Genomic DNA, 26,053 nt, shown 5'->3' with positions numbered 1-26,053 from the left:
CTTGGCCGAGTTTGCCCAACCAGTACAGAATTCGGCCAGGGTTCCTTGCAGCAGCAGCTCGAGCATGGTGCAGCGGACGTGCATGATCCTAGCTCATGCTTCTGTAGGCGTCTGTCTTCCTTGGCGATCTGAATGACTTTATCCAGCCGTCGCAAGCATGCGTGAATCCGCTCTTCCTCGCGGGCAAGCAAGCAGAGGAGAGCAAGGCCACGGTCTCGCTGGACAGCGACATCTACAGCGGGATCCACCAGGTCGCGATTGAGCCCGACTTGATCAAGAGCTCGGCGGCCGACACGGCGATGGTCTCGCTCAACGACTGCCTCGCGTGCTCGGGCTGCGTGACCTCTGCGGAGACGATTCTCATCTCGCAGCAGAGCGCGCAAGAGTTTCGCGCCGCACTTGCTGCGCGCGCACACGACAAGTTTGTGGTTACCATTTCGCCCCAAGCGCGCGCGTCCATCGCCGTGCGTTTCAACCTCACGGCGCACGCAGCGCACCTGAAACTCGTGTCCTTCTTCCGCAGCCTCGGCGTCCACGTCGTCTTGGATACGACGGGCAGTGCCGACATTGCGCTCCTCGAAGCGCGCACCGAGTTTGTGACGCGCCTCCGCAACCAAACGCTAGTGCCGTGGAAGCGCCCGCCGTCGTCGCGCGCCGTGTCCTCGACCGAGACCGAGTACCTCGAGGCCGGCGCCGAGCCGCCGGCCCACGTCGCGCTGCCGATGCTCACGTCGGCGTGTCCTGGCTGGGTCTGCTACGCCGAAAAGTCCAACGCCAACGCGCTTCCGTACATTAGCACGACCAAGTCGCCGCAGCAGATCACCGGCACACTCGTCAAGCGGCTCTTTTCCCAGCCAACCGACCGCGTTTACCACGCAACGGTCATGCCGTGCTACGACAAGAAGCTCGAGGCGTCGCGCAACGACTTTCTGGACGCGGCCACCGAGACGCGCGACGTCGACTGCGTCCTCGCGGCGTCCGAGGTCCTCGATATGCTGGTGGAGGCCAATGTCGACTTGGCGGCGCTTCCGGACGCGGTGCTGACGCCGGACGAGCGGCTCTGGAGCGGCGTCGCTGACACGCACCTTGTGGGTGCTACGGAGGGCGAGATTGGCGCCGGCGGGTACCTCGAGCACATTTTCCGCTTCGCCGCCAAAGAGCTCTACAACGTCGATGTTGAGGGCCCGCTGCCGTATGTGCAAGGCCGGAACGCTGACTTTCGCGAAGTGTCGCTTGTCGTCGACGGCAAAGAGGTGCTCAAGTTTGCACTTGCGTACGGCTTTCGCAACATCCAAACCGTGCTCATGAAGATCAAGCGCAACAAGTGCCCGTACCAGTTTGTCGAGATCATGGCCTGCCCAGGTAGAGGGACATTGTGTTTCATACACTCATTTCATGCGCAGGCGGCTGTCTCAACGGCGGCGGCCAAGTCAAGCCCGAGTCGGCGGAAGCCAACAAGGCCTTGGTCGAGAAAGTGTATGCTACGTTCCGAGACCGGACGCTGCGCGCGCCGAGTGCGAACCCAGCGTGCGCACAACTGTACGCAACATACCTCGACGACACGCCGTTTGGGCAGAAGGCGCGGTCGGTCTTCCATACGCGGTACCACGCCGTGCCCAAATTGGAGCTCGCCAACCCCTTTGGTATCAAATGGTAATAACGTATAGGCCATTTGCGTGTGAAAAGGGGCATTTGGTATCTTGACATGGCAGTTGGGATGTTGAACATTTTGTACATTTGTACACGGAGGCAATTTGGATTCTTTATAAGGTGGTACTATTGGTGCATCTACATGGTCTTTTCGGTCATGACCTTGAGCGCCTGCGTCGTGTCGACAGCGGCGTCGGTCGCGACCACGGGGCAAAAGAGGTGCGTGTCGTCCTGCTTGAGGCCCGCGTCTTCTCGGCGCTCGCCCAGAGGTACTCGTGCAAGCACACTTCCTTGAGCTGCGCACGGGTCGAGAGCACGAGCTCCTTGAGCTTGTCAGCGACCGGCAGTGGCCGGAACGACTCGCCTTCAGCGGTTGCCGAGGAGCCGTCGAGGAGCGCGTAGATCGAGCCGTCGGCTTGGCGCTCCGTGTCCGCAGTAGCCTCGTCGTCCTTGGTCCAGTTCTTACTGTGGAAGACCATGAGGCCGAGCACGGCCGGGAGGTACCAGAGCGAGCAGAAAAACACCTTGTTGGCGTTGGCGGTTGACGGGTTCTTGTAAAACTGGCGCGCGAGGTGCACCGCATACGCGTTGATGCCAAGACCTTCGACAGCAAACATGTAGCTCGTCGCGCCCGTCGCCGCAGCAGCCACCGGCAGCGTCGAGAGCGCAAGGGCGTAGCGCATGATGACGCCCGCCGTGCGCGAGCCTGTCGGGTCGGCGCATGGGATCATCTTGTAGCCGCCACGCGCATAGTCGTGGCGAAGACGCCAGCTGAGCGCGAAGAAGTGCGGCATCTGCCACATGAAGAGCGCCGACCCGGTCAAGAGCGCTTCGGGCGAGAGGAGGAGGCCGTTGGCCGCGGCGACGCCCATGACCGGTGGGATGGCACCGACAAGCGCGCCGACCCACGTGTTCCACTCGGACGTCTGCTTCATCGGCGTGTAGATGCACGAGTAGAGGCCAATGTTGAAGAGGCTCAAGCCCGCCGTGAGTGGGTTACAGCCGGCGGCAAGGATCGCCGTGCTCGAGACGGCGGTCGCGGCGCCGAACGCGAGCGCGTGGTTCTTGGTGATCGTGCCACGCACGAGCGGCCGCATCATCGTCCGCTTCATGAGGCCGTCCGTGCGGATCTCGTACGCCTGGTTGAACGTGTTGGCGCTCGCAGACGCCAAGGTCGTGCCGACAGCCAGTGCCGCAAACGAGCCCCACGACACCGGCCCGCCCATCATAAAGAAGCCCGCGCCCGCCGTCACGACCACGAGCGCGCTCAGGCGCGCCTTGGCCAGCTGGTTGTAGATGCCAACGCGCTCCGAGAGCGTGAGCGTCGTCGCGGCCGTCACCTGCGACGTCGTGGCGACCGACGAGAGCTGCGAGTCCGTCCGCGTCGAGAGCGAGAGGATGCGGAAGACGCGCGGCTGGCCGTGGTGGCGCTGCAGGTGCGTCGCCACGAGATGGGTCCTCCGGAGCGCGAGCATATTACGTCGGACGAGGCGCGAAATGAACGAAGGCGACGAAAGGCCCGCGCCAGAAAACTTACACGATTGGTATACACTTGATTATGCCACCCGTATCCGGATATTGCCTTTTCAGGCAAGGGCATATTATGCACCATACATTCTTCAAGAGAGAAGCCCGAGGAAGCACCGGCATACAAACGCCAAGAGACTGGTGCAGCCAGCCAATCCTTCCAACCTCCCATACTGCATATTGTCGACACCATTGTATCGATTAGAAGAGGTCGCTGTCGACGATTGCAAAGATACGAGAGTGGCACGAGCCAAGTGCAATGTCGCGGCAGCGTCCATGACGCCCTTGAAGACACCATTCTTTCAGCAAGCTACTGCTACGTGCGAGAGTCGATGGGATGGAATTCGGGATAAGTATGGGCTAAGAGCGCGCGATCTTAGAGTGTACTATATCGAAGCATGGGCCGGCCCACCTGTACCAACTGCAGCGGCAGAGCCCGCGCAGCTACCGGTTCTACAGATAGTTTGCTGACGTGGCATCAAACAATAATACAGTACGCGGTGCCCGCAGACTGTACTTAAGTACAGCAGCAGGTGCTATCACATTGCTTTAAAAGGCGACCGTGCACAGTGGAATCTAGGTTCAATCGACGAGTGACAAATACGATTCGAGAATAAGTTAGTTGACTGTTATTGAACGACGCACTTGCCTTTCTCCTTGCCCTTCTGGGTCGCAATGACCGTGTCCACATGCGGTTTTTCGTTCACCGAATGGCTCGACGGCGCAGACGGTACTTCGTTGAGAACGTGGACCTTGGCGGTGCTCTTGGCGACGACCGAGCCCCTCGGTTTGCTTTGAGATGTCTCTGCCACTCCTCCATTAGATGGTGGTGCGTAGTCCGCTACGGGTGCAGGTAGCTCGACCTCGGGTGCTAGGGCGGCGACCGGTGGTAGCTCTGGAACGCTAGGTGGTGGCTTCTCAATGTCCGACTCGGTACAATCCATACTCGACGGCTCGGACGGCTCGACGGGCGATCCTTCCATCGCAAGATTGTCGAACGCACTGCTCGTACCGTCCGAGGTCTCGAGCGCAACGACCTTTTTCTTGCGCTTCCGGTGGTGTTCTCGCCGGTGCTTGTGGCCGTCGTCGGGCGCAAGGAGCTCGTCGTCGGTCTGGCAGCTCGCACTCGTCACATCAGCCGTATTGCTTGGTGCATTTTGCACTGGCGCTGACTCGGACTCGAAGACGCGGGCGCCGAGCTGCTCTTTCATGTTTCGGTTCGTTTTTTGAAGCTGCGAGACGAGCTCGAGGAGCTGGTCGCGCTCGGCTTGGACCGTCGCGAGACTCGAGCGAAGACCGTCGACTTCAATGTGGTGGTGCTCGAGCTCCATCGAGTTGTCGACGAGGAGCTTCTCCTGCATCTCCATGCGCATTTGCGCCGAGTGCAGCGAGTCTTGCAGCAGCTCGACCGACGACTCGGCCACTTCCTTCTTCCCACTCTTCTCTTCAAGCGACAGCACTTCGTGCGGCAGCGTCTTGAGCGAACTGCTCGGTACGTTCCCAAAGACGGATACCTCGACCGGCGTCGACTCGAGGTACGTCACGAGCTCGTCCGAAATCGGCGTCTCGAGGCACTCGACAAAGTTGAGCTGCGGGTCCACGGACGGCGTCGCGGAGACCTCCGAGACATGGTTCGTCTCGTCTTGAAACCACCTAGGCGACGTCAGCGCCACGTGCAATGCGTCTTTCTACTTGTAAGCGACAAAGACATCGCGGCAGAGCTTTCCGGGAATGCCGGTGAGCGACACGACGGTAAAGTGCACGCGAAGGTTTGAATCTATCGACACGCGTCCCGAACCTGCATCGTATACCTCCTGCATACCCAGGAACGACCGCAGTGTCGGTACCGGGACGATCTCGCCCCCGGCAGCAATCACGTTGCGCTGGTGCTCCTGCCACTACAACGCAGTATGGTATCTGCAACAGAACAGGAAGCATACCGCGTGGGTCAAGACCGTGGGTGTGATCTCAACAATGAGCTTCCCACACACGGCACCGCGCGAGTCCAGAATCGGCAAGGTATCTGCAATCTACGCACTGATGTTAACAGCGCCACGGTCGAGGCAGCACCTTGAGGCCGTAGACGAGGCTACTTAAAAAGATGTACGACCGGCCAATGAGCTGCGGGCTCGGCGGCTCGTAAAACGGGTCGACCCCGCCGTCGGGCACGTGGACAGCCTCGAGCACGCGACCGCGCTCAATAAATACCTAAGATCATTGTATGAGTCGATACAAATGCGAGATCTGCGTACCTGGTAGAGCTCGCGCATCTCGTAGATCATGTTGTTGAATTTCTCAATGTCCCAGAGCACGGTGCGGTACGTGCCGGCGTCTTGAAACGAGACTTGGATTTTGATTTCCGTGCCAATCGAATCTGCGAGCGCTGCCGCGCTGTGTAAGTTGGGCTTTGTCGGGAGCAATTTGACGGCAAACCCAACGTGCTTTTGGAGCTCGTCACTGATCATGTTGGCTTCCTTCACGAGAGGGATCGTATGCAGAAGCTCTTGCGAGAGGAGCGCACGCTCGGCCTGCTCGCGTTCCTTCTTTTCAGCGAGAAGCTTGGTCTCGAGCATTTGTAGCTGGAGGCTCTTTTCCAGCGCGCGCTGCTTCTCGACAAGCTCGAGCTGTTTCTTTTCGTACGCAACTTCGGCCTTGGCCATTTCTTCGGCGAGTTTGGTCTCTTGTTCGGCGAGCTGCGTCGCAAGTTTCTTCTTATCGACGTTGCCGCCCTCTTCGGACTGCTGCAACTGGAGCTTCAGGTTGGCCTCCTGAAGCTTCATGTCGTCTTGCATCTTCTTCACGTGCGCGTCCCATTCGTCCTTTTGCTTTTGGACCTTGCGCTCGGCCGCATCGCGCTCTTCGCGCATCCTACAACATTTTCAGATTGAGGTTCGAAAGCGTTGCGTCTCACCGCTCTTCCATGTCTTTGATGCGCTGCTCCATGTCCGCAAGCTCTTTCTCGGTCTGGCCCTTGTCTTCTTTTAGATCCATTTGCTTGCAGTTGAGCTCCTTCATGGCAAACTGCCAATCATAGCTCGTTTCGTCCAGTGCGGGCTCGACGCGTGCGCTTGGAATGACCACCTTATTGCGCCTTGTCCATAAGCATGGAAATACAACTTTGGGAGGTACCCGAAGGACGTTGGCATTGCCCAGGATGACGCGGTCGTTGTGGGCAAACTCGCGGATGTCACCGTCTTTGACGGGCTCGCCGTTCACATACACGTTCGCGCCTGGCTGTATCGAAATGCAGAGCGCCGTCTCGGAGCGTTCGATGACGCAATGTTGCTTGAGGATCCCGAGGCCGCCCAAAATGATCGATTGCGGCTCGTCGGCATCCGCTCGACCCACCTTGTTGGTCCCTGCACACATACATATAAGACCATAGAGTTGAGTATCTCTCGCGCACCCATGGTAATAAAGTAGAAGAGTTTTTCGCTCATTTGCTGGTCTTCGTTGAGGTTGATCAAGTGCGGCTCCTACGCACGTCCAGTTGCACAATACCGACAACATGCAGCGCACCGTCTTGGCCTTGGCGCGGATGTCGTGCAGGTTTGTCGCGAGTCCAATCGCTCGCAGCTGGTCTTCGCGCTTCTTTGCCAGCTCCTCCGTCTCCTTGAGTCGGTCGGTCCATGACTTTTCGCTCTCTTTCAGCAGGCGCTGGTTTTCCTCGAGTTGCTCACGGATCGCAGCAAGCTCCTCCTCTTTTTGTAGCGCCTCGACTGTTTTTTCTTGACCTCCCGACGAGTCGGGCCGATGCGCCTCGTCCCGCGAGCCTACACGAGATGCATATAGATCAATATACATGCCAGGGCATTTTACTCATGCGCGAGCCCGGGCAGGCGTCCAAACCGCCGTTCTCAATCATGGCTTTTCGGAGCTGTTCGAGCTCGTCCTTGAGCTGGACCCAGACTCATAAGTCCTTTCAAGAGGACTCCACACGTACTTGTCGAATCAGGAGCTGGTTGGGGTCTTCATTGACAACGGCTTGGTTTTTGATTTGCTTGGCGCGGTCCGCATACCGAAGGGTGCTCAGCGTTTCCTACTCGAGGTTAGGGGTAGGGTACACGGCTCGGAATTTGTACGGCGTAATTGACGCTCGCAGGACTAAGGGCGGCGATCATGATTGTTTTCGCGTTGCCGCCAAGCGAGTCTTTGAGCAAGTGCGTCTACGCCCATCGATCGTACGGCAACGTGTGATACGGGACGCGTCACCAGCTTCGAGTTGCGGTAGGGCACGAGTATCTTTTTCTTGCCGCTGGCATTGTCGGCGAGCGCCGAGATGCAGTTGCCAAGCGCTGAGAGGGACTACAGCGGCGCGTCGCTAGGGGCGAAGCACGAGTATCTTGAACTTGGTACCTGGTTGATGGCTGCACCTTCTTTTAGACGCGCGCCTGTCGCACCGGTGCTGGCCGCGCGCTCGCTGCCAGCCAAGTCGATCAGATTGATCCGACTCACCTAATACCGATTGAGTATACCGTTGAAATATGTTGCTTTTGGATAGGATACTTTGTCTGTCATTTTGTTGGTTGTTGGATCGACGCGGCTCTGCGTCACGATAATCTGGAAGATCGTGTGGGCGCGCGAGCTCGTCGCGTTCATGTTGGTGGACGCAGTCGTGCGCGCCATGATGCCAGCGTCCATGAGCTATTGGGTTCGTCATACCGACTGTGCAAGAGAGTAGAGGTTTTGTACCGCGGTGATTTCTTCGTACGTCGAGACGGCGCTGCGCGTGAGGCCATCGGCGTAGGGTCCTTGGCTCGGGTGGTCGCGGACCTTGAGATTGTCCGAAGATGGGTTGAAGAGGTCTAGAGCAGCGTGCCATGGACCTCCTTTTCGCACAGTGATGCGCCACCTTTGACTTTTTCGTTGTAAATCTCCATCATGCTCGCTTCGACCTGCCTCCAAGTTGTCGAGCAACGCACGCAGTGGACTCAGCGTACTTTGTAAATGATCTCGGCCGTGTCGCTGGACGTGATGCGCTCAAAAATGACTTGCGACGCGCGGGGAATGATGCCCTTGTCGTCGCCGTACCCGACCATCGAGAAGGACTTGCCCGCGCCCGTTTGGCCGTACGCAAAGAGACTCACATTGAAGCCTGTCCACGCGTGCTCGAGCACCTAGACCCATCAGGATCAATATTTTAGAGGTTGTCGACCGCACCTTGATCCCGAGGTCGTTCCAGACGACGTCTTGAGACGCGTGCTGCGGGTCGTCGGGTGGCGAGAACGAGTCGTAGCTAGTGACCGACTCGCGCCACGTACCAGCAAGTAGCGTGCGCTACCTAAAGTCGAAGGTGAACGACTTGTCGACGTTGGTCTCGGGGTCGGTGATGATCGTCTGCTGCGTCTCCTTGACCATGCCTAAAGCGCGGTCCGATTCCTGAAATAAGATCTGATGATGTCGTCGTACGTATGCAGGCCGTGCTGCTCATGCCCCGCTCGCGCTCATTGAAGGGCCGGACGCGCACCGCGACCTGGACGTTGTCGCCCATGTTGAAAACGGCTACGAATCGAGTTAACGGTCCGACCTTTCTCAACCGTTTTCCATCACCAGAGCACTTCATCGAAGCCACGAAGCCCTCCGATCGCGCCACGTGGATGACTTGCGACAAGAGGCCACCTTTGGATCCAAGAAGGTGGCGCGAACGTTCGCGTTTCCGTCGAGGCGATACTACGACGAGACAAGACGACGCAGTCCTACTGCCGACGCGCGCCAAGAGGTGTGTATAGAAACAAGGAGTAGTAGCCTCTGCTGTTTGGAATCCAAGAAGCCGCCGTCATTGCCTGCAAGGCTCGCCGATCCCCCGCACTCGAATCAGGACAACACGATCAGCAGCGGTCGACAGTATGTGGCCCTTGGTTGGGCCACTGGACACGTCACGGAGCGCAACCGAGGACCGAGAAGGCAGTGGCATGGCTTCAACGCCCGAGCTGGCGTGGCCGCCCATGTCGGCAGCTCGTGAGATCGTGAGCGCGTCGTGGTTGCACCGTCGTTGTCGCCGCCAAGCTACTCGCGTGTATTTTTGAAAACCGGGTGGGCTGCCCATCACACTCGCGAAAAAGCTGGTCGTTGGTTGCTGCTGTTGGATGACTTTTGCGTGGTGGCGTCATAATGGACTGGAGCGAGGCAGGGGAAAGGGCGGTTGAAGCCTGTCTCGATCTTCTTCTTCGTGGTCGTCGTGCTGGCTGACTTTGCATTCGACTCCGTGTCGCACAGATAGATATGGTGGCTCCCTACGACGACACGCCCAACAAGAAGCCACGCGTCGATAGAGACATTGTCTCGTCCTTGCTCTCGCTCCGGACGCACGCGCCGCTCCCGAGCCTCGCGACCGCCGTCAACCGCCTCCCCGCGCTTCGCCCGCAGCCGCCCGCGCTCCACAAGCCGCTCTATGTCCAGCTCCAGGAGCGCCAGACGAACCAAAAAATGCAGCTGCCAACCCCATCCGATGTCCGCGCACTGCAGGCAGACCCGCGCGTCCGGCAGGCGATCGAGCGCTTGAAGGAGCACCAAAAGACCCACCGCACGGACCTCTCGCTCCTCTCGCGCGAAACGGTTGCGATCATCGAGTCGCTCGCAGCGTCCGACCCGGTCGGTGACGACGACGGCTCGGCCAGCGTCTCGAGCAGTGCATCGTCGTCTCGCGTCCAGTCGACGGACGGCTCGACGATCGGCGACGACGGGTCCAGCGGCGGGAAGCGGCGGCGCCTCAACGACGGCCGCCGACTCCGCGGTCTCGGCGAGCACACGATCCCACTCGAAGCGCCCGTCAAAACGTCGTTTGCGACCAGCTGGGCGCAGCGCAAACACAATTTTGAGCTCGTCCAGCTCAAGCGGGACATTGAGCGTTGCCGGAAAGAGTACTTGAGCTACCTCCGTACCCGCCTCAGCCGCTGCATTGCGACTAACGAGCAGCGCCACATGGATGCGACCGACGACGTGCTTGGGCGGCGCATCGAGCTGCGCGTCGCGTCCATGGCCTACCTCTTCCAGTCGCGCGTCATGTACCCGTGTGGCGTCGGCGCCTTCGCCGACTCGCACGCTCTGACGCACAACGCGTTCGACCCAAGCATTCGCGACGTCGCCGCGCTCTTCCGGGCCGCCGCCTCCTGCGTTCGCGTCGACCACTCGACGATCGAGCAGTGCCGGCCCGTCAACGACCACGCGATTGCGTTCCACACGGTGTTTTGGGTCACCATCACGGACGCAGCCAAGCTTCCGGCGCTGCTCCGTGACGACGTGCGCTGCGGGCACGTTGAGGCCCGCGGACAGCTGCGTCTCCAGGCCGTGCTCACGTGCGCGTACAAGACATTTGACATCACCGACATTGACGTTCGCATCGACGTGGCCGACGCCCTCGCGAGCTACAAGCCACCAACGACACGCGACGACGCAGGCAGCAAGCTCCTGGTGCAGCAGCAAGTCGCAGCCCTCGACACTACGCGGCCGCCAACCCTGCGCCCGATGCCACGCATGGTCATGGTCCCGTTCCAAGTCCTTCCGTAGACTGTACATGCAGCGCTAATTTAACCTTGTGCCAGATACTATGCCCTCGAGCACGCGTTCCTTGCGATTCGGACCTGCGTTGCGCTGGAAAAGAAAGTGCGTGTTTTTGATTTCGTGGCCTCGATCTGGAAGCGCGATTGGATAAAATTCGGAATATTGACCATTTGGACCAATCCGCGCCCTCAACAGTGTTACTGCAGTCATTTGACGTCGTCACGCAGAGTTCAATTTGCCGGCGCTTCAACGCGATGCAGCAGCAGCAGTTCCAGTCACAACCGCCGGGCGGCTTCCGCCCCTTCAACCCCGCAGCGCCGTCGGCCGTCGGCCCGCGCTCCAACGGCGCGGCGCCATTCAACCCGGCCGCGCAACCGCGGTCCTTTGGCCCGCCATCGCAGAACGCGCCTCTGTCCGGCGGACCGCCGTCGCACGGACCTCCACAAGCAGCGTTTGGTCGGCAGGCGTCGGGCCCATCGTCGCAAGGTCAATTGAGTGGTCCACCCCAGCCGTTCGGTCGACCTGCTCCGCCAGCGTTTGCGCAAGCACCACCCCAACCTTTTGCTGCGAGAGGACCGATGCAAGCACCACCCCACGGACAGTTTGCCGCGCCACAGGGGGTGACTGGTCCGCCACAAGAGCTGCACCAAGCATTTGGTCGCATGGCCGTTCAGTCTGCGGGGCCGCCGCGAGGTGCACCGATGAACCAGGCCCCGCCAATGGGCCAGGCACCACCGATGAACCAGGCCCCGCCAATGGGCCAGGCACCACCGATGAGCCAGGCCCCGCCGATGGGCCTGGCACCTGGAAGCTACCCTCCGATGGGCCAAGGACCGCCCGCCATGATGCACCAAATGCAGCCGCCGCACCAGAACACGAACCAAGGACCCTCGCCGCTGCAGCCGTTGCGAAGCCACCCGCCGGCAATGCAGGCGCCGGGCAGCTACCCACAAGCGACACGCGGTGCCGCGCTCCCGAGCGGCGATTTCAACCAAGGCAGCTACGCTGCGCCGCAGCCGATGATGGCGCCGACGCACGCCCCCGTCCTTGCCGCCCCCTGCGACCCGCGCTACCTGCGCATGACAGTGAACGCCATCGCCCACTCGCAAGAGCATGCAACCAAGTCGGCGCTGCCCTACGGTCTCGTGCTCCAGCCGCTGGCCGAGCCCGACGAGGGCAAGGAGGTACAAAACTCCTTCCGAATGTGTTCATCCACCTCAATACTGGTAGCTGCCGGTGGTCAACTTTGGCGCGTCGGGCGTCGTGCGCTGCAAATCGTGCCGCGCGTACATCAACCCGTACATCCAGTGGATGGACAACGGCCGCCGGTGGCGCTGCAACCTCTGCGGCATCGCCAACGACGGTACGCGCCCGACCTGAATCTCAACCGTGAATATTGAGCATAGTGCCGAGCTCGTACTTTTGCCATCTGAATGCGAACGGTGTGCGCCACGACATTGACGAAGTACGAAGCCACGAGTATGCTGGACCATGAGACGAGGCTTCTATGATATAGCGTCCGGAGCTTCGCGGCAGTGTCGAGATCATTGCGCCGTCCGAGTACACGGTGCGCCCGCCGATTCCGCCCGCATTCGTCTTCGTCATTGACGTCTCGGCGCAAGCAGTGGCGAGTGGCATGGTGCAAGTGGCTGCCGAAACCATTCTGGCACAGCTCGACAATCTTCCGGGCGACGGACGCACGCGCTTTGGCCTGATTACTTATGACAGCGCGGTGCATTTTTATAACCTCAAGGCCGGCTTGAAGGCACCGCAGATGATGGTCGTCCCCGACATCAACGAGCTCTTCATTCCGATCCCGGACGAGCTCCTCGTCAACCTCAGGTGGACTGTATATCTCGTGTGTCAGAAGTCTGACTGATTCTCTCCAATAGCGACTCGCGGGATGTGGTTGAGAGCTTGCTGGAGATGCTGCCGCGCATGCACCAAGGCACCCGCAACCCCGACACGTGCTTGGGCCCGGCCATCCGCGCCGCCTTCCGTCTCATGGTGCGGCGTGACTTCCTTGGTGCCATCAAATCTCATTTTTCTTATCGTAGACGGCACTGGGTGGCAAGATGCTCGTGTTCCAGAGCTCGCTCCCGACGACGGGCCAAGGCGCGCTCAAGCACCGCGACGACCCGCGCCTCCTCGGCTCGGAGAAGGAGCAGTCGCTGCTCAACCCTGTCGACACGTACGCTGACCTCTACGCTATGGCGTCGTCTCACACGCCTGTAGGTTTTATCGCAAGAACGCCATCGAGTTTTGCCGGCAGCAAGTCAGCGTCGACACGTTTCTCTTTGCGCCGCAGTACACGGACGTGGCGTCGCTCGCGCCGCTCTCCAAGTACTCTGGCGGGCAGCTATTCTACTACCCCAACTTTTCGGCGTCGGTCGATGGCCAAAAGTTTGCGACGGAGCTCGGTCGCTGCTTGACGCGCGAGACGGGCTGGGAGGCGATTCTGCGTCTCCGGTGCACCAAGGGCATGCGCTTCAGCAACTACTATGGCAACTCGTTCTTGCGCGGCCCCGACCTCCTGGCGGTGCCCAGCGTCCACGCAGACGCAGCATTTGGCGTCGAACTCGAGCACAGCGACACGCTTCTGACGTCCAACACGATCTCGATCCAAGCCGCCGTGCTCTATACGACGTCGTCCGGCGAGCGCCGCATTCGCGTGCACACGACCGCGATCCCCGTGGTCAAAGGTATTCAAATATGTTCGTAACGGCACCTCATGCGGCTGTGTAGCGTATGCCGACCTCTTTCACGCGGTTGACGTCGACGCCATGTGCAACCTCGTTGCCAAGAGCGGTAGCGCGATGAACCTTGCGTGTAACAAATGAGTTCTTATCGGCGATGGTAGCGCTGGAAGTCGCGCTCAAGACGGGTCTCCCCAACGCCCGCAACAAGCTCCAAGCTATCGCGTCCGACGTGGCCCGGGCCTATCGCACGTACGGTGGCAGCGTCGCGGGTGGCTACCAGCTCCAGCTGCCGACATCACTGCAGCTGCTGCCTCTCTACATGGTACGAATGTACCTTTCGGTTGTGCTAGGTGCTATCAAAACCGTGCATTAGATGTCGCTCATGAAGAACCCGGCGTTCCGTGGCGGCAACGATATCGGTTCGGACGAGCGCTCGGCGACGCAGTATACGCTCAACAACCTCTCGGTGGCGCTGTCCCGGACGTTTATTTACCCGCGCCTCTTTTCGCTCCTCGAGATGCCCCAAGAAGCCGGCCTGCCAGTGGTCGAGGGCGAGCTCCCGCCAGGCGTTTCGACGGCCGGTGCGCAAAAGATTCAGCTGCCGCCCGTCGTCAACCTCTCGGTGGACCGCCTCAACACGGAAGGCGCGTTCTTGCTCGACGACACGGTCTCGCTGCATCTCTGGCTCGGCCGCAACGTGTCGCCTCGCTTCCTCCAGAGCCTCTTTGGCACCGACAACATCGATGGCGTGGACCCGCGCGAACTCCAGGTGGTCGAACCCACAGACGACCTCGGCACGCGCCTCAACAACATCTTCTCGGCGATCCGCCAGGACCGCCCGGCCTTCCTCAAGCTCCACGTGCTGCGCGAGGGGGCGCCGGGGGAAGGTCGTTTCTTCTGGAAGCTCGTCGAAGATCGCGCGAGCTTCAACGGCGGCACCTACTCGTACGCCGAGTTCCTCGGCCAAGTCAACCGCGGCAGCAACACCGCCAAGTAGATTCACATTGCAGTTTTTTATTTCGACTCTTGTCTCCGACACCGCTGCCATAGCCCTACTCTGCATTGCTGGGACGAGGCATTTATAAACGATGTACTACATACATAACGGAGACACGTCGAGTTCGGGTGCTCCAAGCGTTGCTGCATACCCCGTGCTTTCACGACTAGAATGGACCAATCTCGTCCATCTCTGCAAGCCGGTAGAATGCAGTCATCTCGCAATGAAAATCTCATCACGCTATCGTACTATTCGTGCTGAACGGCCGGGAACGAGCCAAAGTCCTGGACGTGGTTCGTGTGCAGCTTCATCTGCTCCATGGCCGCGCGGATGTGCGCGTCGTCGCGGTGGCCGTCGAGTTCGACGAAGAAATCATAGTCCCATGCGTTGCCGACGCGCGGGATCGACTCGAGCCGTGTCATGTTGACCCCATTGTCCTTGAAGACTTGCAGCGCCGAGAGGAGCGACCCGACGTGGTGCTTGACGCGCATGCTAATGCACGTCTTGTCCCGGCCCGTCGGCGAGCCGCACGCCTTGCCAATGACGAGGAACCGCATCGACGTCGACGGCGGCGCGCTCGTCCAGGACGACGCCGGCATCTCCACGTGGTGCGACAAGCCAAATGCCGTCGCCGCGTCGTTGGTCGTGATGGCCAGCGCGGTGGCTTCCTCGAGAGCGCGGCGCGCAGCCTCTTCAACGCTTGCGACGACGACGACCTTGGCCGTGCTCCATAACCGGTCGATCGCGGTACCAAAGCTCGCTTCGGCCGACGCCGGCAGGTAGATCGACGTCACCCTCGCCGCCTCAACCGCATGCTGTGCAGCGACAACAAACGGCTCGAGCACGAGCGTCTCGGCCACAATCTGGAGCTGGCTGCAGGGCAACCATGAGAACGACGTAATACTCGATAGGGCATGTGTGTACCTCTGCAGCAAGCGGAGCTGGGTCTCCTTGACGATGCCCGTCTGCGCGTCCTCGAACGCCACCACGCCGTACGCCGTCTTGTTGTTGGCGACGCTCTGGAAGACGTCGGCCGTCGTTGACGCGGCCGCAAAGTTGGGCGTTGCAAACGCGCCGAAGTGCTGGACCGCGGCCGTGAACGAGAGGCTTCCGATCGGACCCACGAAGGCCACCGATTCGTGCTCGAGGCGCTGCAGCAGGTACGCGACTTGGACTTCCTTGGTCAACGGCATGACAAAATTCTACGACACTCATGAGAAGAGATACGATGACGGAGGGCGCGTACGAGGTAGAGGTCTGAGATGAGCTGCGGGTCGACCTTGCAGTGCCCGCCCGCCGTGGTCGGTGCCCCGTCAATGTCTTGGCCGTACGTTGACGCCTTGAGGCACACACGCTTGGCAACTTTCTACATGGCCAGAAACGTCAGACTCGGAGGAGAAGATAGGACAAATATACCTCCTCGACGACGACGTTGGTGAGCGCCGCCATGATGCCCTCGGCGTCATTGTTGCGGATGAGCGCCGAGTACTTGTCCGTCTCGGCCTGGAACTTGGCCTCGGCGATGAATTTGCCGAAATGAATGCGCTTGCTTAGCGCTTGCAGCACGGCAACGTCCGCATTGGCCGCCGACCCATACTACATCCAGACGCCATCAACCGACGTCGCCAGCGCAGCGTCATTGTACCGTGGTTGAGTCGTCGACGTCTGCCGTGATGTGTGGCAGGATCTTTTGCAGGTAGACGTTCATGATCTGGTCGTTGATGTTGATTGCGTTGGGAATGAGCACGGTCGGGTACGCGACGGGCGGGAGCATCGGCTCGGGCAGCAGCTGCGGGAAGAAGGCGTGCTCGTCCGGCGCCGTGTACCGGCGGTTGAGCGCGTGCAGCTTCTCGGTGCCACTGAGGAGAAAGTCGAGGAAGCTGCCTTGGAAGCTGTTGTACTTGCCCTTGAACTCGCGCAGCGACGGCGTGGCCTCGGCGCGCTGTCGGTAGATGGCGTCGTTGCGCGCAAACTGGGCGCGCTCGATGAGCGCAAAGATGATCGTCTCCTCCTGGCGGATGAGCACGTTGCGGTAGTCGTCGAGGAGCACGCGGGTCGTCGTCGTCATGATGGGATTCGGAAATGCCATCTCAAAAACGTGGCCGACCACGCGGCCAGAGAATTCCCATGGCATCGAACGCCGTTTCGAAATCCACGAGTTGTCCGGATACGAGGTTTCGCCCACGTTCAAAATGGGAGAAACACCTTTCCCCCACCTCGAAACTGGGAGAAACCCGAGACGACCAAGCAACTTCAACGTCCGCGATCACGTGATGGCGCATTCACCTCAACCAAGCAGAAAGGACGCCGTCCAAGATGTCGTTGAACCGAAATGACTCGGCCCATCGTACGTCTGCCCGAAGAGGCAGCGGCCAAAGTGACGCGGCTTGAGAAGGATCCACTCGCCCATGCGCCAAGACAGCCAAGGAGACCAAAGCGGCGCGGCTTACCGACACGACCGCACCGCTACTCTGTTCAAGGAAGATTAGCCCGCCAAAGTATTCATAACTATCAAGTACCGGTATTCATAACTCTATTCGGCAAGCGTACTGTGGGCGCATGGAGCTTGATCTCGCTGATGTGTATCAGCTTGTCAATTTTGTCAGGTTTCGCTTCCAAGGGCTCTCAAAGCTCCATAGATACTGAGTGTACTTGGGCTGGTGCTTTGCGTAGCAAAGCCTAGGGGCGGTGAGATGCCACATACAAGTAAGGGAGGTCGCCAACGACAACGTCTGCTGCGTAGCGTGCTTTCCCGCCTTTGTCCGGATAGGCACATAGCAGCGCCACACCATTGGACGCCTTTTGGCCAATCAAACTAACGACAATGTCGCACGCGATGGCCATTGGTTGGCACGTGGGCCGATCGAATCTGCCAGGGATAATCGGCCGGTGCGCATCTCGCTGCTGTCCCGTGCACTTGGTCCTTTGCGAACATGCACGAGCTCCTCGAGACGCTGCTCTCGAAGCAGAAGTTCGTCAAGGCGCTTTCCACCGCGCCGCCCGCGCGCATTCCCAACATGGACAAGGTCGTCACCTTTGTTGGCGCGGGCATCGACCTCGCGCGTTGCCGCCAAGCGTTCCGCGACGCCGTCCTCGTTGGCATTGACACGGTAGCATCGCATCCTTTGCAACGGATTTCCATTCAGGATGCACATCATGTAGGAAACCAAACCTGAGTTCAAGAAGAACTCGGAGCGCAACCCGGTCGCGCTTCTCCAGATCGCGACGCGCGACGCCAAGGGCCATGAAGCCGTCTTCGTGCTCGATCTCCTCGCATTAGACGTGGACGACTACAACGACATGCTCACCGAGCTCTTTTGCGCACACGACATTATCAAGATGGGGCAAGGCCTGCTCGGCGATCTCAAAGTACGTGGTGCTGAGTCTACCTCGCGAGGCGCAGCATACCATCATGTTTCTTGCGTAGGAGCTTCACGAGGCGTACCCCAAAGCGTCGTGCTTTCGCAAGATCCATAGCGTCGTCGAGGCCAACGATCTCTTGCGCGTCGTCATCCAGCACACGTGCCTTCTGAGCCTCCAGAAGATCGTATTCTTCTGCCTGAAGAAGAAGCTCATCAAGACACAACAAACGTCCAATTGGCACCGCCGGCCACTCTCGCCGGCGCAGCTCATGTACGCCGCGCTGGACGCACTCGTGCTCCTCTGGATCCACGACAAGCTCCTCGACGCGATTCCGTTGCCTTTCCACATGGACTCGATCTGGAAAACGTGGGACCTCAACCGCAAGATCGAGCTTCCGTGCACCAAGTGCGGTGCCTGCTTCGAGTCAGACCACAGCTTGTATTCACACTACGTCGCGTGCAGCGCGGACTCAACCGAGCGCAACTTTGCCTGCCCACGCTGCCCGAAGCGCTTTAAAACTGACGAGGCGCGGCGCCAGCACGCCCAGCACTGCATGGACAAGGCCGTGCCGCCATCCGTTTCGACGGCAGTTGACGTCGACTGCTACTGCGGCCGGACACTCGTCGACGAAAAGTGGAATGCGGGCCACCCACTGCACTACATGTGTGCAAGCTACAAGCAGTACGCAACGTTGCTGCATGAGACGAACACGTACGTCTGGAACTGCGTCGACTGCGCCAAGACGTTCGAGTCGCCAGAAAAGCTTCTCTACCACCATGGGCTCTGTGGGACAACGCCGACAATGACCAAGCTGCACGTACGGTTCGACGAGTCGCCCGCGCCCAAGCGCAAGGCGTCCATGGACTGTAGTAGCAGCGAAGAGAAGCGATTGCGGTTCCAGCGAACGGCGAGTGCCGATTTTACAGAGTCGCCCGAGGAAGAGTCGCTCTGGAGCGAAGTCGGCAAGTGGAGTTGCGATATCGAGGGCGACGACACGGACACCTCCAGCTATTAATCAACTAAAACTATCATTGTATATACATGCAAGTCGTCTCCACGTGGAGGGGACGCGCAGAATCGCCTTGTGATGTACATGTCAACGTACTTTCTATTCGACGGTCGTCATGCATTGCGAACGAGATTCATGGCATTAAGCTTGGGCCACGCCAATAGGGCAAATGCAGTCTATGTGGGCACGTGGAACCGGCAATGCCAGCCTTGTCTGCGCTTGAGCTCTGCGGTTGCTGCAAGCCTGGCGCCAAGATCTTGGTGTGACTTCGCGTCGTTAGGATTCCACCAATCATTTCGTTCGGATTGCATTTTTTAATAAAGTTCTTTTCGAGGCGAGGTTTGTATGTGAATTGATGCTTTTTATTTAAATGCTGGCCCACCCGGACATGTGGATCAAAGTATGGCAGTCATTTGTTGTTATTCAGAGGTCGCCGTACATCTCGTCGCCAGGATGATGCAAGCCCCCGTCATGGTCCTCAGTACGTCGCGTCTCGTCCTGCGCCAAGCTCATGACGTGGCTTCCTCTAGACACCAACACCCAGCGTGAGACTGGTCGCTCTGCCCAGCTCGGCAACATCCAGGCCGCCAAGGTAGAACCGATATGGCCATGGCGACCGAAGCTCATGCGGATGTAGGCGGTCTCGGAGATTGTCCGCACGACGCTCGGCCCGCGCAGCATGCTCAAGATGCTTCTCGACCCCATGGGTGGTATTGTCATGACGAGCGACGGCAACGCCATTTTGCGCGAAGTCGATGTCTCCCATCCAGCCGCTAAGAGCATGATCGAGTTGAGCCGCGCGCAGGATGAAGAAGTCGGCGACGGCACCACCTCGGTCATCATCTTGTGTACGTAGCTATGGCAAGCTATGTCGCGTTCTCATGTAAAAGGACATGTGTAGCGGGTGAAATGCTCGTTGTCGCCGAGCCGTTCCTCTCGCGCCAGGTCCACCCCACGGTCATCATCCGTGGCTACCACCAGGCCCTGCAAATGTGCTTGGAGACGTGCAAGCGCATGGCCAAGAAGATCGATGTCCATGACAAGATTGCCATGCGCAACTTGATCCTCTCGAGCGTTGGCACCAAGTACTCGCCGCGCGTCGGCAACATTGTGAGCGACTTGGCCTTGGACGCGGTTTTGACGGTCATGCGCACGAACCCCCACACGGGCAAGAAGGAAGTCGACGTCAAGCGCTACGCCAAGGTCGAAAAGATCCCGGGCGGTGAGCTCGAGGACTCGCGCGTCCTCTCGGGTGTCATGTTCAACAAGGACGTGACGCACTCGAAGATGCGCCGCCACATCAAGAACCCGCGCGTCTTGCTGCTCGACTGCCCGCTCGAGTACAAGAAGGGCGAGTCGCAGACGAACGTCGAGCTCACGAACGAGCAGGACTGGAACACGCTTCTCCGCATGGAAGAAGAGTACATTGAGCAGCTCTGTGCGCAGATCGTGGCCGTCAAGCCCGACATTGTCATCACGGAGAAGGGCGTGAGCGACCTCGCGCAGCACTACTTTGTCAAGGCCAACATCACGTGCTTCCGCCGCCTCCGCAAGACGGACAACAACCGCATCGCTCGCGCGACGGGCGCCACGATCGTCAGCCGCGCCGAGGAGATCCAGGAGAGCGACATTGGCAGCAAGTGCGGCGTCTTTGAAGTGCGCAAGATCGCCGACGAGTACTTTGCCTTTTTCGAGGACTGCAAGGACCCCGGTGCCTGCACGATCCTCCTCCGCGGTGGCTCCAAGGACGTCCTCAACGAGGTCGAGCGCAACCTCCAGGACGCGCTCCAGGTCGCGCGCAACGTGGTGTTCGAGCCGCTTCTTCTCCCGGGTGGCGGTGCCACCGAGATGCGCTTGGCCCACGAGCTGCGTCAGCGCGCGCACGAGATTGAAGGCGTCGAGCAGTGGCCGTTCAAGGCGGTCGCGGAGGCCCTCGAGGTCATTCCCCGCACGCTGCTCCAGAACTGCGGCGCCAGCGTCGTCCGTGTCATGACGGCGCTGCGGGCCAAGATTGCCGAAAACAACGGCGGGTACGCAGTCGACGGCGTCAAGGGCGCGGTCGTGACGACGGAAGAGCTCGGCGTCTGGGAGCCGTACCAGGTCAAGACGCAGACGATCAAGACGGCGGTCGAGGCCGCTTGCATGTTGCTGCGCATCGACGACATTGTCTCGGGCTTGGCCAAGAAGAAATAGGTTTAATACTACGTCAGGAAAAAGGATTATCAGCAGAGAATATATAGGCACCAAAATCGTTCTTGGATCGTCGTCTTCACCATAGCTGGCGGAAGATTGGAGACGACGGTAGGAGGAGTGTGATACGTGCCACTTAAGGCCAAGGAAAGTCAAGTGTCGTGGCTCACTTTTGCTAGCGCTTCGGGGTAAGTGAAGGGCTGGCGTTCGTCTTCGTATGAAGCGTAGCAGTACCTGACCATTAGATCTTGCACGAGCGATCTCGTACGTAGCTCTGCACTGGGACGTCGTCATGCGGGTCTTAAATACCCCTAATCCTCGATCAGCCAGCAGAAAAATCTGGGTTTGTGACCGCTGCGTTCGTCGCAGATCAGCCGGGCCTTTGCATTGGCGCAAGGATCAGAGAGGTGGTGTTGACATCTAGATCTGAATTTTGTTGTTGTTAAGGTAGTACTGTAGTTATCTAGTCCATGGCTTCGTCGTCCGTCTTGAGCTGACCAGGCGATTTGCGCAGCGCCTTGACGCGACGGACGTTCATGCTGTAAATATCTTGGTGCTCGACGTGGATGCGACCAATCTTGTCGCCCGTGAGCGCGTCGCGAGTGATGTTCTTGACCTTCTTGGGCGCGAGCTCCTTGGGCTTCTTGCACGCGGCCTTCATCAAGTCGGCCGAGCCGAACTTGTGGCGGCGGAACGAGAGGTCGAAGCGCGGCCCCATCTCGTCGAGCTCGACGCGCGGGTGCGTGTCGTTCGAGAGCTTAAAGTCGATCGAGTAGTGGCGGAAGAGGACGCGGTTCTTGGCGGCCGAGCACACAATGACGTGGTCGAGACCCTTGAGGTTCACGGCCGTCGTGATCGTACCGCGGAAGATGTCGAGAAAGAGGTTCTTGAGCTTCGTGTACTCTTCGATCGTGTCCCACTCGTTGCCGGCAAACACAAAGCACGGCTTGGAGCCCGGCGCCATCTTGCTCTTGACCTTGAAGTCATCGATCGACTTGAAGTTCTCAAAGCCCATTTCGATCATGTCCATGAGGTGGCCGTCGAACGTGCGGCCAAAGATGACGTTGTTCGGGCGCTTCTTCGTGCTCGAGCCGAGGAGGAAGAGGCTCGTGTCGTTCTTGGCCGTGAGGAACTCGACGCTGTTGGCATCGTCGAACGGGTGCAGCTCGTTGCGCTTCGAGAGCGCCTTGGCGTCCGGCGCCTTGATCATGCGCAGGTCACGGAGGAGGTTCGTGACATCCTCGTTCGTCTTGTTGCCGCGGAGCACGAGGAGCTGCTTGGTGTTCTCGACGAGCTTGGGCGCCTTGTTCTTGATGGCGCGGGCCACCTTGGCCTTGACGCGCTTCGTCTTGATGGGCGTGGCAGCCTTGCCCTTGAGCTTCTTGGGCGCGCCCATCGCCTTGGACGGAGGAGCCGCCGGCTTGGCCATGCGCTTCGTCACCTTCGCCATGCTTTTCTACGTTGTGAATCCCGCGTAGCAACCGGAACCTAATTTTGGTTGGTTGGTGCCCTAGAGACCACCAACCAAACGCAGGCAGCCAATCCCAGCGCTTGGTTTCATATCCGGATGGTCGGATAAGGATCGGCCGCCCGATCGCTTTCTTGCTCGGACGTTTGCCAGCAGCATCAACTCACTCGCTCGTCATGCATGCACCTCGTGCTTGCAGCATACGCTGTATTAGAAGACACTGTATTACAACACTGTGTCTTACCGGCCTGCCCTCTGCCCTCTCTATCGCGAACGAGCCGTAGCGTGCGTGGCTGGACGCGCAGCTCGCCTCTCGTCGCGCTACCGTGGGGTCTGTCCAAGCGAGCTCGCCACATCCTTTCTGTGGCCTCGTAGCTCCATAGCGCCGAGCGATGATTTGGTCGCGCCGCGTGGATCGCGTGGGATTGGATTGGGCAAAGAACTGCACCGTTGGCCAGATAATGGCTGCTTTCGAGCGGCCGCTGATGACGCTATTTTCGACTTGGCATGCAGCAGCGGACGCAGGTCATCTTCGCCATCGGGCTCCTGGCGCGCGTCGCGCTGCTCCTCTGGGGCGAGTACCAGGACCGGACCATGGTCGTCAAGTACACGGACGTCGACTACGACGTGTACACGGACGCGTCCCGCGAGGTCGTCGCCGGCAACTCGCCCTTTGACCGGACGACGTACCGCTACACGCCGCTCCTGTACGCCCTGCATGGTCCGCGCTGGCATGCTCATGGCTGTCTAGGGCGTTCATTCTGCTGCCCAACGTCTACGTGCACGAAGCGTGGGGCAAGCTCCTCTTTGTCGCTAGCGACATGGTCGTCGCGTACGTCATCTACGCCATCCTGCAGCTGCGCGCGATTCCCGAGTCGAGTACATTCACGACGATAGGTATCCAGACGATCTCATGGCGTTCATGTAGCTGCGATCAACTACACCATGGTGTGGCTCTTCCATCCGTTCTCGATCAACATCTCGACGCGCGGCAACGCCGACACGCTCGTCGTGCTCCTCTGCACGGTCTCCCTCTACCTGCTCATGAAGAAGCAGCTCGTGCTTTCCGCCCTCATGTACGCATCTCCATGCGACGCGTGCTCATGTGGCGTCACTGCGTTAGCTATGGCCTCGCCGTCCACTTCAAGATCTACCCCATTGTCTATGCCCTCGCCTTCCTCGTCGTACGTTCTTCTTGCTGCCTTCCAATTCATATGACGTGGCTCTCTAGTTTCTCGATGAAGACTATGATCATTCGCTCGCCTCTCGCCCAGTGCCATCGTCGCTCATCGGGAAGATGCTGCACTGGCTGAACCGCCATCGGCTGACCTTTGGTCTCGTCAGCGGCGGTCTCTTCATCGCGCTCACCGGTCTCTTCTACGCCATGTACGCTGCCTCCTCCGTGTCTCCGAGTCTCATTCCACCTGTAGTTATGGCTATACCTTTCTCTTTGAGGGATATTTGTACCACTTTTCGCGCACGGACAACCGCCACAACTTTTCCATGTACTTTTACGACCTCTACCTCCGGTACACTCTCGCATGCCTGCTATCTGGTTGAGAATGTTGCGCATATAGCTATGGCACGAGCGGTGGCTTCATGATGGGGCTCATCGCCTTCCTCCCGCAGTTCCTCACGCTCTTCAACATCTCGCTTCGCTGCGGCAAGGACTTGATCTTTGCGCAGTTTCTCCTCACCGTGTGCTTCGTCGTCTTCAACAAGGTGTGCACGGCCCAGGTACCGCACTTTCCGCCTCGTGCACCACTGCTGACCAGCCCTGCTAGTACTTTTTATGGTACTCGGTCTACTTGCCGCTCGTTTTGCCCACGTCGGAGCTCTCGGGCAAGCAGCTCCTCGCGATGATTGGTCTCTGGTTTGGTGGCGAGGTACGAGAGCCATGACTACTTGTGATCGACTTACTCATGTGCACGCTAGCTGCACTGGCTGTACTGGGCGTTTGGGCTTGAAATCATGGGCCAAAATACGTTCTTCAACGTCTGGATTGCAGGGCTCGTCTTCTTCGTCGTCAACATTGGCCTCATGATCGCCTTCAACACGCACCACCACCACGGGCCCCTCTTTGCGAATGGCCGCGTCGTCGGCCTTTCCTCCGCCAAGACGGCCAAGACCGACTAAGATCTCACATCATATACTACCAGAACTGTACTGGCCACTACTTGCTCGTTTCGTCTCTATCTATGTACCGCAAGTTCGCCTAGGTGGATGACGCTGCGTCGATGGCAACGCGTGATGCGACGTCCTCGGCATCGCGTAGCGCCTTGTCCAGCCGCGCCTCGCGCAGCTCGGGCGACTGCAGCCCCTCGATTGTAATGACGTGACTGCGGTCGTAGCCCATGCGGCCAAAGACAGCTTTGACGAGGCCGAACGCCGACTCGTGTTCTGGCACGTTTGTACTGGCGCCGCCCGCCGACGTGACGAGGACGACCGACTTGCCCGACATGAAGGGCTGCTTGGTCGTATTGCAGTACGTCATGTTGGGCTGCACGACGCAGTCCATGTACTGCTTGAGCACATACGGGACACTACGCAAGATAGCTGTGAATACAGGGTACTACCCAGAGGAGTATGCGAGCTACCTGTGGTTCCAGACCGGCGCCGAGATGAGAATGCAGTCGGCGGCCAAGAGCTCGGTTGTCAACGACCGAATCGGCGCGATCTGCGCCTCGTCGTCTGCAGAGCCCTCGCCGAGGAGAACGCGGTAGCTGCTGTTCATCGTGGTTTTGCAGAAGCGCGGCAGCTCCGGGTGCCAGAGGTCTCGCTCGACAAGCGTGAACGAGTCGGGCGAGTACTTGATGCTGTTGGCCATTTCGCGCCGCGCGTTCTGCTGCGCGAGGCAGGCGAGGAAGCCAGAGGCGACGACAGACGTGACCGACTCGTCCGAGAGGCTGCCGTTGAGGTGCAGCACCGAGATCGCCCGGGTGCCTACCCGGCTCCGTCCGCGCGCCAGGAGCAGCATGCCGGAATGACGTCTAAACCATTGGCCGATTCCGGCGGGGCAAAGCTGCAGGCCAATGGCATCCAGGTACACGAGCGTCCTGGTACGTGATTGGCTATTGGCGTGGATTACGACCCATCGCCGAAGCGCAGCGATCGACTTCATCTCGTCGCCTTGATGCACGCGCCATGGACCATGGAGCCATGGAGGCACGAGCGAAAGACGGCATGGCACGAGCAGACCGAGAAGACTGTTTGCTTATAGGTATATTTGATGTTTTCTTATATTTCTCTAGTTGATGTAGGTCAACCAATGTGTCTGACAAGTCGCATCGTAGGCGCAGGTGTCTACGAGCTGGCGAACGCTGCGGGTGGAATGGGCAGGCAACGCCCAAGACGGCGCTTTCCCAATCACCGATGGCTCTGCATGTGCCCCCACCTTGGACGATGCGCGCGACTCCAAGTCGTCCATCGTGTGGGGCGCTCCATTCGACCACAAAGCGGCGTGAGTTGGCTGGCGCAGAGTAGCCAGAAGCGTGTTTGCTGCGTGAATCTTTGGTCGTAAGGTTCTTGACCCACGTACTGAGCTGCGTAATCGTGGACTTGTTCTTGGCAATGGTGACGTTGGCGTCGACCAAGTGCATTTTGATGTGCTGCACCTGGGCCTCCTTGGTTGCAAGGCGGCGCTCCATCTT

The 26,053-nt window shown here is 59.4% G+C and overlaps 11 protein-coding genes across 11 annotated transcripts; 6 read left to right on the top strand and 5 right to left on the bottom strand.

Annotated features, from left to right (window-relative positions):
• Positions 1-39: 39 nt before the first annotated feature.
• SPRG_05290 (hypothetical protein) lies at positions 40-1,717 on the top strand. The gene is made up of 3 exons (XM_012343890.1): positions 40-67; positions 108-1,362; positions 1,404-1,717. The coding sequence occupies exons 1-3, from the start codon at positions 65-67 to the stop codon at positions 1,655-1,657; spliced, it is 1,512 nt and encodes a 503-aa protein (XP_012199280.1). The 5' UTR covers positions 40-64; the 3' UTR covers positions 1,658-1,717.
• A 71-nt stretch (positions 1,718-1,788) lies between these two features.
• On the bottom strand, positions 1,789-3,125 carry SPRG_05289 (hypothetical protein; the record flags this gene model as incomplete). The annotated part of the gene is made up of 2 exons (XM_012343889.1): positions 1,789-1,908; positions 1,938-3,125. 2 exons carry the CDS (start codon positions 3,123-3,125, stop codon positions 1,789-1,791), a joined length of 1,308 nt encoding a protein of 435 aa, XP_012199279.1.
• Positions 3,126-3,775: 650 nt separating this feature from the next.
• On the bottom strand, positions 3,776-8,668 carry SPRG_05288 (hypothetical protein; the record flags this gene model as incomplete). The annotated part of the gene is made up of 22 exons (XM_012343888.1): positions 3,776-4,830; positions 4,870-4,954; positions 5,000-5,075; positions 5,118-5,207; positions 5,248-5,385; positions 5,430-6,045; positions 6,089-6,258; positions 6,307-6,536; positions 6,584-6,653; positions 6,697-6,950; positions 6,997-7,075; positions 7,121-7,216; positions 7,260-7,343; positions 7,390-7,482; positions 7,534-7,632; positions 7,684-7,821; positions 7,870-7,982; positions 8,030-8,072; positions 8,118-8,294; positions 8,338-8,413; positions 8,459-8,537; positions 8,587-8,668. The coding sequence occupies 22 exons, from the start codon at positions 8,666-8,668 to the stop codon at positions 3,807-3,809; spliced, it is 3,912 nt and encodes a 1,303-aa protein (XP_012199278.1). The 3' UTR covers positions 3,776-3,806.
• Positions 8,669-9,280: 612 nt separating this feature from the next.
• On the top strand, positions 9,281-10,719 carry SPRG_05287 (hypothetical protein). The gene has a single exon (XM_012343887.1). The coding sequence runs from the start codon at positions 9,400-9,402 to the stop codon at positions 10,681-10,683; it is 1,284 nt and encodes a 427-aa protein (XP_012199277.1). The 5' UTR covers positions 9,281-9,399; the 3' UTR covers positions 10,684-10,719.
• A 192-nt stretch (positions 10,720-10,911) lies between these two features.
• Positions 10,912-14,512, top strand: SPRG_05286 (hypothetical protein). Its single transcript, XM_012343886.1, has 10 exons — positions 10,912-11,861; positions 11,908-12,040; positions 12,084-12,142; positions 12,194-12,519; positions 12,570-12,684; positions 12,735-12,868; positions 12,913-13,379; positions 13,423-13,485; positions 13,538-13,698; positions 13,750-14,512. The coding sequence occupies exons 1-10, from the start codon at positions 10,932-10,934 to the stop codon at positions 14,371-14,373; spliced, it is 3,012 nt and encodes a 1,003-aa protein (XP_012199276.1). The 5' UTR covers positions 10,912-10,931; the 3' UTR covers positions 14,374-14,512.
• SPRG_05285 (hypothetical protein) lies at positions 14,413-16,462 on the bottom strand (the record flags this gene model as incomplete). The annotated part of the gene is made up of 5 exons (XM_012343885.1): positions 14,413-15,246; positions 15,298-15,575; positions 15,620-15,739; positions 15,790-15,969; positions 16,019-16,462. 5 exons carry the CDS (start codon positions 16,460-16,462, stop codon positions 14,622-14,624), a joined length of 1,647 nt encoding a protein of 548 aa, XP_012199275.1. The 3' UTR covers positions 14,413-14,621.
• A 764-nt stretch (positions 16,463-17,226) lies between these two features.
• Positions 17,227-18,784, top strand: SPRG_05284 (hypothetical protein). The gene is made up of 3 exons (XM_012343884.1): positions 17,227-17,483; positions 17,536-17,742; positions 17,801-18,784. The coding sequence occupies exons 1-3, from the start codon at positions 17,307-17,309 to the stop codon at positions 18,749-18,751; spliced, it is 1,335 nt and encodes a 444-aa protein (XP_012199274.1). The 5' UTR covers positions 17,227-17,306; the 3' UTR covers positions 18,752-18,784.
• Positions 18,785-19,158: 374 nt separating this feature from the next.
• On the top strand, positions 19,159-21,004 carry SPRG_05283 (T-complex protein 1 subunit gamma). The gene is made up of 4 exons (XM_012343883.1): positions 19,159-19,226; positions 19,276-19,337; positions 19,383-19,593; positions 19,647-21,004. Exons 1-4 carry the CDS (start codon positions 19,199-19,201, stop codon positions 20,936-20,938), a joined length of 1,593 nt encoding a protein of 530 aa, XP_012199273.1. The 5' UTR covers positions 19,159-19,198; the 3' UTR covers positions 20,939-21,004.
• Positions 21,005-21,343: 339 nt separating this feature from the next.
• SPRG_05282 (hypothetical protein) lies at positions 21,344-22,413 on the bottom strand. Its single transcript, XM_012343882.1, has one exon. The coding sequence runs from the start codon at positions 22,383-22,385 to the stop codon at positions 21,399-21,401; it is 987 nt and encodes a 328-aa protein (XP_012199272.1). The 5' UTR covers positions 22,386-22,413; the 3' UTR covers positions 21,344-21,398.
• Positions 22,414-22,909: 496 nt separating this feature from the next.
• Positions 22,910-24,577, top strand: SPRG_05281 (hypothetical protein; the record flags this gene model as incomplete). The annotated part of the gene is made up of 9 exons (XM_012343881.1): positions 22,910-23,110; positions 23,155-23,282; positions 23,332-23,479; positions 23,527-23,587; positions 23,635-23,789; positions 23,834-23,932; positions 23,981-24,140; positions 24,188-24,289; positions 24,339-24,577. Coding segments are annotated over 9 exons (1,255 nt in total), but the record flags the coding sequence as incomplete, so codon positions are not given.
• SPRG_05280 (hypothetical protein) lies at positions 24,543-25,380 on the bottom strand (the record flags this gene model as incomplete). The annotated part of the gene is made up of 2 exons (XM_012343880.1): positions 24,543-24,946; positions 25,001-25,380. 2 exons carry the CDS (start codon positions 25,378-25,380, stop codon positions 24,619-24,621), a joined length of 708 nt encoding a protein of 235 aa, XP_012199270.1. The 3' UTR covers positions 24,543-24,618.
• Positions 25,381-26,053: the final 673 nt, after the last annotated feature.

The sequence above is a fragment of the Saprolegnia parasitica genome (assembly GCF_000151545.1).
Source record: "Saprolegnia parasitica CBS 223.65 unplaced genomic scaffold supercont2.15, whole genome shotgun sequence".
Taxonomy (NCBI): domain Eukaryota; phylum Oomycota; class Saprolegniomycetes; order Saprolegniales; family Saprolegniaceae; genus Saprolegnia; species Saprolegnia parasitica.
This window is presented reverse-complemented; position numbering and strand designations above follow the sequence as displayed.

Excerpts from the sequence above, each read along its gene's own strand:
- SPRG_05284 (XM_012343884.1), top strand. The coding sequence starts at position 17,307 with ATGCACGAGCTCCTCGAGACGCTGCTCTCGAAGCAGAAGTTCGTCAAG. Across the intron at positions 17,484-17,535 it reads TCCTCGTTGGCATTGACACG|GAAACCAAACCTGAGTTCAA; the intron begins GTAGCATCGCAT and ends CACATCATGTAG. Across the intron at positions 17,743-17,800 it reads GCCTGCTCGGCGATCTCAAA|GAGCTTCACGAGGCGTACCC; the intron begins GTACGTGGTGCT and ends TTTCTTGCGTAG.
- SPRG_05287 (XM_012343887.1), top strand. The coding sequence starts at position 9,400 with ATGGTGGCTCCCTACGACGACACGCCCAACAAGAAGCCACGCGTCGAT.
- SPRG_05283 (XM_012343883.1), top strand. The coding sequence starts at position 19,199 with ATGATGCAAGCCCCCGTCATGGTCCTCA. Across the intron at positions 19,227-19,275 it reads AGCCCCCGTCATGGTCCTCA|ACACCAACACCCAGCGTGAG; the intron begins GTACGTCGCGTC and ends GGCTTCCTCTAG. Across the intron at positions 19,338-19,382 it reads GCAACATCCAGGCCGCCAAG|GCGGTCTCGGAGATTGTCCG; the intron begins GTAGAACCGATA and ends ATGCGGATGTAG.
- SPRG_05290 (XM_012343890.1), top strand. Across the intron at positions 1,363-1,403 it reads CGAGATCATGGCCTGCCCAG|GCGGCTGTCTCAACGGCGGC; the intron begins GTAGAGGGACAT and ends TTTCATGCGCAG.
- SPRG_05282 (XM_012343882.1), bottom strand. The coding sequence starts at position 22,385 with ATGGCGAAGGTGACGAAGCGCATGGCCAAGCCGGCGGCTCCTCCGTCC.
- SPRG_05286 (XM_012343886.1), top strand. The coding sequence starts at position 10,932 with ATGCAGCAGCAGCAGTTCCAGTCACAACCGCCGGGCGGCTTCCGCCCC. Across the intron at positions 11,862-11,907 it reads AGCCCGACGAGGGCAAGGAG|CTGCCGGTGGTCAACTTTGG; the intron begins GTACAAAACTCC and ends CAATACTGGTAG. Across the intron at positions 13,699-13,749 it reads AGCTGCTGCCTCTCTACATG|ATGTCGCTCATGAAGAACCC; the intron begins GTACGAATGTAC and ends ACCGTGCATTAG.